Source organism: Lingula anatina, chromosome 7 (genome assembly GCF_051362555.1).
Source record: "Lingula anatina isolate TDL-2025a chromosome 7, LinAna3.0, whole genome shotgun sequence".
In the NCBI taxonomy this organism is placed as follows: Eukaryota; Metazoa; Brachiopoda; class Lingulata; order Lingulida; family Lingulidae; genus Lingula; species Lingula anatina.
In genome coordinates, this window is record NC_141773.1 from 4,558,350 (window position 1) to 4,569,784 (window position 11,435).

General features: G+C 36.8%; 2 protein-coding genes across 2 annotated transcripts; one reads left to right on the forward strand and one right to left on the reverse strand.

Annotated features, from left to right (window-relative positions):
- The first annotated feature begins 733 nt into the window (after positions 1–733).
- On the forward strand, positions 734–5,911 carry LOC106166809 (tyrosine-protein kinase receptor Tie-1-like). The gene is made up of 5 exons (XM_087017104.1): positions 734–761; positions 925–1,097; positions 4,590–4,770; positions 5,111–5,209; positions 5,763–5,911. The coding sequence occupies exons 1-5, from the start codon at positions 734–736 to the stop codon at positions 5,909–5,911; spliced, it is 630 nt and encodes a 209-aa protein (XP_086873230.1).
- A 1,606-nt stretch (positions 5,912–7,517) lies between these two features.
- LOC106175965 (uncharacterized) lies at positions 7,518–10,604 on the reverse strand. Its single transcript, XM_087017105.1, has 3 exons — positions 10,187–10,604; positions 9,413–9,493; positions 7,518–8,370 (listed from the first exon to the last, which is right to left on the reverse strand). Exons 1-3 carry the CDS (start codon positions 10,602–10,604, stop codon positions 8,237–8,239), a joined length of 633 nt encoding a protein of 210 aa, XP_086873231.1. The 3' UTR covers positions 7,518–8,236.
- Positions 10,605–11,435: the final 831 nt, after the last annotated feature.

The window sequence follows — 11,435 nt, forward strand, 5'->3', positions numbered from 1 at the left end:
TTCGGACAGACTGAAATGCAAAATTAATCATTTGTAAAATGACACACTGCTTTGAATTAATGACAAAAAAAAAAAAAAAAGAAAAATAAAGTAAAATAAAATAAAATAAAATAAAATAAAATAAAATAAAATAAAAATAGAAATAAAAAAATAATAAAGACTGTGAGCAGCACATGCTAAAAGTATCCAATAACGCAAACCCGTATCAGTGGTCAATTTTGGGCCAGGTGACCGCCCTTTTTAATACATTTGTAAAATGTATTTTGATATTCTACTAGTAACGAAAATTATATTAATATGATTAATTGATATGTGTTTTAGAAAATGCCACCGATGCAGACAGAAAAGACTTTTTACAAGAGATTGAGACAATGGCTTCATTACCAGTGCATCCGAATGTCGTGAGACTGTTAGGGTATTCTAAAGAAGGTAACTTAATCACTTTACTAAATTTTCAAAGTGGAATGAAGATTAATTCAGAACCTATGCCATGCAGTAATTTAATTCTGTTCAGTTTTGGACTGAGATTTAAACCATTCTAGTAGCATATCATCCTGCTTGTATGCTTATTCTAGAGCCCGTATTCATATCCCTTGAGTACCTTAGTAATGGAAACCTGAAGTCATTTCTGCGCAGTAGCCGCAGTGACAGCGCATACGGTAACCTGCACGGAGGGAGTAAAAGCTTAACGTCCCGCGACCTTCTTTCCTTTGCGCAGCACGTAGCCAAAGGAATGTCACACATATCGAAGCATGGGGTATGTAAATGAAATAAATGCGTATTGCTAATAGTGCCTTCTGTTTAAAACCATTCCAATCTTGTCTTCTGTTGACACGTTATTTTGCGACTTGCATTGTGGAAAGGCATTAGAAATAACATAGATATAAAACACCGTTCCCGTTGACTACGTGTTCACTTATGCAGCTTTTGTTAAAATACAAATATTGCTAAAATATATCTATGTTCCTATTCAGTTCCTGCACCGTGATCTTGCAGCCCGCAATGTCCTCGTCAGTGAGTCCATTGAGTGCAAAGTGGCAGATTTTGGTCTTGCTAGAGATGTGATTGAGAGTCGGGAGTACCTGAGTAAATTGCAAGTGCGTGAAATGTTAATAAATTATTTTAAAACACCTGTGCAATTTACAATGTAACATTCATGCAGTCATCCAATTTGTGTCTCCAAATTATTTATCTTTTTTTCATGTCCCAGATGTGATGTAGTAATTCAGTAGTGTTAAATTATAGCTGACGCAAGGACGTCTTTATAAATATTTAAACTATAACTTATGAGGCTTGTATCATGGGTACAGTTGTGTTAAGAATTATATTTTTACGTTTCATCGCCTGCTATCGACATATGTTGTTACTAGAACAAACATTTAGACTGTGTATAACAATCTGTTTAAAATTCCGGTCATACACTGTAAAAACAGTGTTTAGCATTTAAATACATACAACACACGTTAGGCACCTATACGCATTTAGAAATCTGTGTAAATGCTAAACGCGTAAAGCTTTTCAAACGTTTCACAGAAGAAAAAGCTAGACACGTTGGCATTGTTACACGTTTAGCTATGTGTTTAGCTTCACCGGCATATGATTCTATAACAAGTCTATCACAAGCTAAGCACATTGGCTAAGCACTTCCTCTGCTAAGCGCGTGAGGCTGCTAAACATATGGAGCTGCTATAGGTGTGGAATTCCGTAACGCGTGGAGCTGCTAAACAACATGTTTAGCTTTTCAAGCTCGTCACAGAAAAAAATGCTTCACAATCCCATATATACGATCCCATAACAAGTTTATTACAAGACTCAACAATTTTGCTTAACACTTCCCCTTGTAAACATATGGGCTGTTGGAGGCGAGAAGCAGCCTGCTCGAACGCGTTGTGTCCTTCCTTGCAATAACGTGTGATTATTTAAAATAGGCCTATTAAGTAATAATCCAAATAACAAATAACGTTTTCACGACGTTATCAGCTGGTTACATGATGGTGACGGTATAGAATAACGTCATGGTAACGTTATGGGTGTTTTTAACTCCATGCAAAATGATGCCCTTGCAGTTTTATATACGTTTTATAACATTCTGGAAAAACATTATTTAATGTTTTGAAAACTTTTTTTTATTAATCACCAAAACACGTCTTATGTTGTATGAACTACAGTTAGCGGTTAATTCCAAAATGGGCTTGGGTTAGTCGGCGACTAGAGCGGTGCGATTTGAAAAATATTCGGACTATCGTTACCAAAATAACCAGCATGCGATGAAAGCTTAAAAAACTATTATAATGAATACCCCACCATCATCCTGATATTCTATTGTTCATTACTTCCGGAAAAAATAAATGAACATCAATACCTTAACGCATTTTATCAAAACATGAAAAAATTGTTTTAAAGTAAAAGTGATAGTTGTTTCGTGTCTTTAGTAAACTAGTGAATTTTCCTAACTTGTTTTTCAGAAATATATTCCAATTAACTTCCTCGCAAGGTCAGCTAACACGAGGATGAATAAGTCCCGCTGTAAAGGTGATGGTGTGAATCAACTATGTTGACAGTTCACGGTACCCTGTTATAGATAGATAGCTATAGCAGTTAAAGGTGACCGTGACTTCGCGCGCGCGCGCGGGTGTGTGTGAGAGAGAGAGAGTGACTGAAACAGTTGAAAACGTTACAACCTTTAAGTTAAACAAATACACCCTACATTTATTAGGCGTCAAGCATGTCAAAGCGTGTAACATGTTAATAGGCTAAACGTGCTTAGGTGCTAAACGCGTGGAAAAAATGAGACAAAACAGGCGCTTAGAAATGTGTCTCAGAGCTAAACACTGTTTTTACAGTGTACCCAGTACATCCATGGTAGGTTAAGAATAAAGGGTTACTACTTAATATGGAATATTATTTTTTGGCGAGTTTATTTTCTACAAAATATTCATTTTCTCTCTAACTACTTTAAATCCAAAACTGAGGTGTCACTCCATGTGTAGCCAGGTGTGTTACCTAATTACCATACAACTGTCGAAACAGTTGATGCATGCAGTTGCATGTTCTGTGGTCAGAAATGTGAGGGGTGGTCTTTTCGGCAATTTCTGCCCTTGTATAAAAACGCATGGGTTGGCCAATCTTTGGAGTGTATTTAGAGAAGCAACAAAGATATCGCTCTGAAACTTGACAGGTACCTTGAAGAAGATATGGTTCGACAGCTAAGCAACGCAGCTTACTATGGGATTCTTGCTCTAGGAGAAAATGGCCAGATACTGACAGCTATTGCCAGGCAATGCAACATTTATCAGGAACCGTTAGTAAAGTCCTCCAAAGAAAAGCTACAAAAGGGGCACCAACTACAATACTTCGACCAGGGTGTCCGCGTATCACACCAAGAAGACAGGATCGCCTTCTCCTCAGAGTGCGCCTTGCTGGTCGTACAAAGACAACCAGTGACCTCAGAAAAGAGGGGCAGAAGGTCATTCAAACGCCCATTTCAAGATCCCTCGTGAACAAGAGATCACTGCAAGCCGGTTATTTTGCACGAAGGCCAGTAGGGAAACCACTGTTAACAGCAGGTCATACACAGCGACGTCTGCAATAGGCTGGGGACACGTGCCTTTGTAGCCAAAACATTGGAATCACGTCGTTTTCAGTAATGAGGCCAGATATGGAGTTTTTAGGGTTGATGGTCGAATCCGTGTCCGCCGACGTGTACGAGAGGCATAAAACGATGATTGTGTACTGGCTAGGGTGCAAGCAGGGGGGTGTTAACGTCTCTGTTTGAAGAGCATTTTATGCCGGTGCCCAGAACCAGTTGGTTTTTCTAGGAGGCAACCTCAACCAGGGTTCCTACAGAGACATTCTACAGCAAACAATGCTTTGATTTGTAAGAGTCATCTCCAGGAACAACTTTGTGTACCAAGACGACTGCGCAACCCCACATCGAACTCGCAGAATCACTGTTTTTCTTCGAAACCAATGGGTTCAGCAACTGCCCTGGCCTGCAAACTCCTCAGATATGAACCCAATTGAAAGTCTGTGGGCGGAAGTAACTCACAGAATTAATAGCTATGGTCATCGGCCGGTAAATAGTGATGAACTGCGACAAGCGAATATCACTGCGTGGAATGATATCCCCATCCAAACTCTAAAAAACTTTTCACAAGGTATGCCACGGCTGCTGGAGGTCACACCTGCTATTGATGACTTTTCATGATTTACTGTAATGATTTCTTTGACTGTGTAACATATCACTGTCGGGAGGCTATCATTTTCTTTAATATCTTAGCTTAAAATTAATACTGACATCAAACTGTTGATATGGTTTTCTGGGGGTGTTCTTTTCTTTTGAATGACATCTTATGTCAGATTTGATATTATTGACCAAAATATCTAACAATAGAAGACTGGATATTTTTATCACTCAATGGCATACGTTTTTGATGAATCAAGCCAAATTTTTTTAAATCAGCCCTCAAAAATAACAATGATAAAAAATATTCCATATTAAGTGGTAACCCTGTAATTCTGTGGCTATTTCCCTATTACCTGAGCTATGAGATATAATACTGTATGCGTGCAATTATCATATATACCAGGGCCCATTACCGGTGAGATGGATGGCCCCAGAGTCTCTGTCAGACAGTGTGTACACCACTAAGAGTGACGTGTGGGCCTATGGTATACTGCTCTGGGAGATTGTAACACTAGGTAAGTTATACACCACAAAGAGTGACGTGTGGGCCTATGGTATACTGCTCTGGGAGATTGTAACACTAGGTAAGTTATATACCACAAAGAGTGCATGACGTGCTGGTCTTTGGTGTACTGCTCTTGGAATTCGTTACTTTAGGTAAGTTAAACATCCTAGTCCGATGACAATGTGAACTTGTCTTTACATTATCATTGTCTAATGCTCTCTTGAACTGAATTTGGTTTCTTCATTAATATCATACTCCATAATAAAACATAAGGACGTGCACCATAAAACATGTCAACAAAGGCTCATGGCTGTATCTCTTATAACGTTTTCGCAATATGTTCATTATAGGCCACTATTTCAGAGAAACATATATAGTGATAGTCGAATATGTTATAAATGGGATACTTTCCCTTTTAGGAGCGACTCCTTACCCTACCATGGTGACTGCAAGAGAATTACTGGAAGAAATTGACCAGGGTTACAGAATGAAAAAACCTAACACTGTACCCCAGAACTGTAAGCTATAAATTCGTGTCAGCATGCCATCGCTGAACTGACGTTTCAATAGCTAGCTAATTATCTTCCGTATAATTCTCATCAATGGAACTAAATTCAACTGTGAATGACAATTTATTTTCATTTGACATACCCTTTTAGGACATATTACGCATTTTACGTTTGGCAATATTAGTAGCCGTAACATAAGGAGAATGCCGTCTCTCTTTTACAGTGTGCGCACCCCATGCAAAGCTGCAGTCAATACTACTATAGTGATATACTAGACAAATGACGAATATGCCTACCTAATCCGCAATATAAAAGAATTATTTTGTTTTGTGTATGATTGTGTGGGTGTTGCTCCTTTAAAATGACTGCCAGAGGGATGTTATAAGGACTTTACCGCCAAGAGACAAGGCTATGTGTATTGCTATTTTTAAATCGTGAAATATAAATTATCTTTAATAGCTATCTTCCAATTTGAGAAACATGACATTTTGGGGCGCTTTTATCTATCTACTATACTATTCTCTTATTAGATACCAGCTCATGACGTGGTGTTGGAAACAAGACCCCGGATGTCGTCCAACATTTGAGGAGTTGGTTGTCCATTTGGAGAAATTACTGAGAGAAGAGGTGACCACCCATGTGGATCTGAACAAGTTTTCTGAGAACGCCTATGGCAACATTGAGAACAGGATAAAGGGAGAGAAACTGTGAAGTGGATTTTTTAGTGGTTTAAAAAATTAGAGTTTTTATCTGAGACTATATCTAAATGATTTAGAAATATTTTTTTGCATAATCAAACTTTAGTTTTTTATCGTGTTTAATTATGTTTCCTGAAGAAAGCCACTATCATTGCACATTTACTGAATACCAATCGAATTTGTGAACCTGAGGCCGAATAATTATGGCACTTTTCTGTTCAAGATCACATAATGTGAGTGCGAATTGGTATTCCGCGTTGTTCAAAGTGTATTCAAGAGGAACGTAGGCAAATCGCTAAGAAGCATTATGTGCTTACTTAAAGAACAAGAAAATAACAAATTCTACACGCACACACACACATATATACAAAAAAAAAAAAAACAATATGCAAAAAAAAAAAACATTTTTAAATAGTCACAACAAACAATAAACGAACATTAGGCTAACTGAAAACTGAGCAGGTTTGTGATTACACAGGAAATAAACCGACAATATTAGTAACAAACAAAAAATCAAAATTTTTTAAAAATGTATAAAATAAAAAACGCACTGTTCAAGTATACTTTCAAAGTTGTCAAGAAGGAACGTAGATACGGTACCAAAGAACGTTTCATTTTGTCCAACAGTTGAAGATTTATTTCCATGAAGAAACAATAATAGATTTTCCTTTTGAGACCTCATCTCCCTGTAATAATTCATTTTTAAAGGGGCGGGTAATTTCCATTCTGAAACGGGAATCTGAAAAAAATGTATAGGAGATTAGGGGCACCGCAGGTGTAGTGAGATGAATCAACTGTATTTTCGGATAGTAAAGCAAAGTCCCTTGTTTAGTAATGTGGCACTTAATACCATGTTTTCATATTATCTAAGTGGCAAATTTAGTGTTTTCAATTTCTAACACACTGACGAGATTGCATATAACATTTGAATTAATTATTAAAAATTATTTGGAAAACATATCATTGACTTTAGTGGTCTTGATGAAAACAGTCAGGTTCATGTTCTCACTCGACGATATATTTTTGTACAAAGTAGAGTTGAGTATCTGGATGGAGTTTACATTTTATTTGATAATTTTTGCAAGTATTGTGAACGTGACACTTGTCCTATCATACTGTGCCTATGTGATTAGTTTACATTTACACCCAATAAATGCAATTGCACTTTTTCCATATAGTTTCTTTATTGGATACACGTCATTATATACTTAAGCACTTGTGCACAGGGTGATAATCAAATTGATGAACAACAGTGAGGGAGCTCGCGTAAATAAACAATATAGGTACAAAGTCTTTACATCAATGATTTAATCAACGTTATAAAGACATCACGTTTTCACAAATCATTAAAGGATTGCAATTCAATATTTTCTAGCAGAGGCAAACACACCTGTAACCACCTTGTGTGCCATGCATAAAGACAAAAAACTTATTTGAATTCGACACAGACGTCATATTCTTTCCGCAGAATCCATTATTATGATTTCGATTTTCTGAAATACATTTTTGAAATATCATCCATCTGTATGCACAACGGCATTTCTTAGAACATTGGTAAAATATTTCACCATTAACATCTAAATTGCCTACATTTATACATATGCAACTTGGGTTAAGACAACCTGTATCATCCCCCCAAAAAGCAAATGAGAAAGAAACGGATACTTAAAACACAACTCCCTTTTTAAAGATTTAATAAACCCAATATTAAAAGGCAAATTCAAATTCGTAGAATAAGTAATAATGGTCTAAAGGTGTTCTATGAGGCCATCACAGTTGCGTACTCTACTCTGTCGTCGCTGGGTCTACGGTTAACGTTTTTGACTTAGCTGATCGTCTTCCTTTAAAACTAGACAGTATCAAATCGGCATAGCGGAGGTACTCTAAGTTCTCCTCAAGGGGCTGAAAATAATCACATTAGTCAACGAGGGCGTGGTCATTATAAACACATTGACAACGTCTATATTGATAAAGATCTCGAAGGTGAACATTTGAATTTTTACTAGATATACAGGAATATGTATGTCAAAGATACTGAATAACACTAATTTTTTGTACATTCCTTTGATTGTATATCCCCATATTAAAACAATAAACAGTCCTACTCACGTTACTATAGCTAAGCTCTGTAAATGTCTTTTCTCCGATAAGTATCTGATCAACAAAATATAAAATAAAGAAACTACATGCAGTAACTTAAAATCCGTCATTCAATATGTGTTGCATTATTCTTTAAACCAGAAATTAAACGATATTCTCAATAGACATTTTGACACATTACGTACCCGGTAGACTCTACATCACCAAGGATTTCCTACTAACCTGATGTGGATTTCCTTTAGCTTTTCAATTTTACACAGATGAAAGCGACGATGATGATAATTGATAGTAAACCTCCCAAGCTACTGAGAACAACAACAATAACGATCAAGCCGATACTTGTCAGACCCCTTGGACTACTTTCATTAATGGCTGAAATGAATGAAATAGTTTTCACCAAACAATAAAAAACATCTTACTCTTCGCTATCTTGTTGTCGCTATCTTGTACATGTACAACACTTACAACATCAATTTGACACATGATCCGAAAATCTTATTTTATTTTAAAACAATGAAAATAACAATGTTATCGCGTACGTGTCATAAATTCTCAATTTTCAGTTTTGGCAGTGTCTAAGATGACAAAATGTAATCCCAGTGAAAAAAAAATTAACTGCAGGGCCGTAGCCTCCGGGGGGGGGGGGGGCAGGGGGGGCAGCTCCCCCCCCTGGGATTTGAGGTGCAAAGGTAAAAAAAAAAAAATTGCAGGCCAAGGCCAATTTGCATGTTGTGTTAAAAAATGACTGTAGGCCTACTTATGGCAAAATGAACCCACAATTTCTGACTTCTGATTGAGCAATAAATAACAGTTAAAATGCACCAGAATGCAGTTTTATACATAGAGTTTTAAAAAATTTTCCACACCGTGGGAGGGGGACACCCCCTCCCACCCCCTCCCCCCTCGGGGGCTTCGCCCCCTCGTATCCACTTACTGCCCCCCTGGCATTTTGCTCAGGCTACGGCCCTGAACTGCTTAATGAAAAGTATCATATCCGGTTCTTGCCTAATCAAATTTCCCCCGATTAAAGCGCATTTCGCCAATTCGTCAAGCATTTAATTTCCCCTCCCTGCACTTGGATTCTACGTTATATAGATGTACCATTTTTAATGAAATAATTTTTTATTGCAATAGAAGAAAGGCAAGTACATAATAAACTTTGGATTGGATTGGAAAATGATATATTGACAACGGAACTGTAATTATGGTTCAATTTCAAATAAATACAATTATCCTTTAATCTTTTCTTTTTATCTTTCTTTTCATGTATTGGCTCCTTAAAGACATGAAATACGTCAATTATTACGTATATTTGAATTTGGTCCTTGTGAATGGCTAACAGTGAATTGCATAAGCAGCAAATCTTAAGAAAGCAAAATTTCCCTTATGATAGGAGAACAAAACGGATAATTACCGTTTATTGTGCTGGCTTTAATACTTGTACTTGTGATAGAGACCCGTGACGTTGTAATTGGTGTTGTTAAAGTCTGCTGATCTGAAATGACAATAGGCGTCTTTTTTATGAAAAAGCACTTTTTTGCAATAATGATACTGTACATGTATCAGCTATTTACGGCTGATATGATTTTCATATGCATTTTTTCAAACGATGCATAAAAAAGACCGATAAATTTGAATAAGATGGCAGAATTTTACTGGCAAAATGTTTGCATGATTATATGGAAAAAAGGCACAGCAATAAATAATGTCAAACAAAACAACGAACGAACTCAGATACACTATCGACAGCATATATTCAGACCTACACTTTATGTGTCATTACATTTATCACAGGAATGTTCAATAAAGACTATGCTGACTTAGCAATCTCGTCTTAAATACTGGCAGATATGCACTGATCAGTCTGTTTTTTCTCCATTTTGTAAAAAAGCCTGACAACATGCAATCAAAATGTCATGAAACAGGAATAAAACGTTTGAAATATGCGTGGAATATTCAACTAGAGAAAACAGATAAAAGCACATCTTGGTTGTTTGAAAATTCAGTGTGTCAATTCCACAATATGAGAGGTGGTTGAAAAAAATCCAATTCATGCTTTATTTTTTCATACACAAACGCACTTTTTCACCCACTAGCACACACATACGTACACACACACACACATAAATACATGCACGCGCGCGCACACACTTGCACGCACTCACACTTGTAAAGCGGCCATAAATACCGTGTACTAAAACATAAGTCCTTGTTGATGAGACAACCTCATTTTCCTCTCCTTGAATACCCATGGAACACGTGTAGTTTCCACTGTCGGATAAGTTCGCCGTTGGAATATTAAGTTGAAAGTTCTGTGTGCCGTTAGGATCGTACACGATGTCTAGAGTTATGCCTCTCCTAACACACTCCTCTGTCGTCCCATTAACATTTCCTGGCACAGCCGTGTACCACGGAACACCATCCTTCACCCATGTTATGTCAAATGTCAAAGCTGTCAAATTTCTGGATGTGCTGAAGTTGCACCACAGTGAAAATGGCTCCCCGGCGATGGTTTCCACAGTGACAACTGTATTGGTGGTTGGGGTGACCTCTTCACTCTGTGTTACAGTCTGGCTTATCACTGAAATGCCCAATAGCAAATCCATCCTCATAAAATATAGTATCAAGTATTAACAATAATTAGACAACCTTATGAATATAACAACAAAATGGTTTTACCTAATGACATTTGGAAACTAATTTTTTTTCATGCTTGTGTTATTACAAGATGAAGACCTGTTTGCAATATTTTGACTCTATACCTATGCAGCATAAACAACATAACTTAAGTAAAGAAACAAAGGCCAATAAAGCATATAATTACCGGTTATTGTGGTAGCTTTAATGCTTGTACTTGTGATAAAGGCCCGTGACGTTGTATTTGGTGTTGTTAATGCCCGTTGATCTGAAATGACAATAGGCGCTTTTTTATCAAAAGCACGGATTTTTTTACAATTATGATACTGTACATGTATATGCCATTTACACCTGATATCCGACAAAATGGATAAGATGAATCTGTTGCACTGAAATAATTTTCACATTCATTTTTCAAACGAGGCATAAAATAGTCTGTTCGATTTGAATAAGATGGCAGAACTTCACTGGCAAAATGTTTGCATGATTATATGGAAAAAGGGCACACCAATAAATAATGTCAAACAAAACAACGAACGAACTCAGATACACTATCGACAGCATTATTCAAACCTATATGTATCATTACATTTATCACAGGAATGTTCAATAAAGACTATGCAGACTTAGCAGTCTCGTCTTAAATACTTGCAGATATGTACTGATGAGTCTCTTTTTTCTCCATTTTGTAAAAAAGCCTGACAACATGCAGTCAAAATGTCATAAAGAAGGATTAAAACATTTGAACTACGTGTGGAATATTCAACTAGAGAAAACAGATAAAAGCACATCTTGTTTGT

Coding starts and splice junctions, on each gene's coding strand:
- LOC106175965 (XM_087017105.1), bottom strand. CDS start 10,604: ATGGATTTGCTATTGGGCATTTCAGTGATAAGCCAGACTGTAACACAG. Junction 9,494..10,186: donor GACTTATGTTTTAGTACACG/GTATTTATGGCC, acceptor TTGTCATTTCAG/ATCAGCAGACTTTAACAACA. Junction 8,371..9,412: donor TAAAGCCAGCACAATAAACG/GTAATTATCCGT, acceptor CATTCATTTCAG/CCATTAATGAAAGTAGTCCA.
- LOC106166809 (XM_087017104.1), top strand. CDS start 734: ATGTCACACATATCGAAGCATGGGGTAT. Junction 762..924: donor CATATCGAAGCATGGGGTAT/GTAAATGAAATA, acceptor TCACTTATGCAG/CTTTTGTTAAAATACAAATA. Junction 5,210..5,762: donor TAACACTGTACCCCAGAACT/GTAAGCTATAAA, acceptor GTTGGAAACAAG/ACCCCGGATGTCGTCCAACA.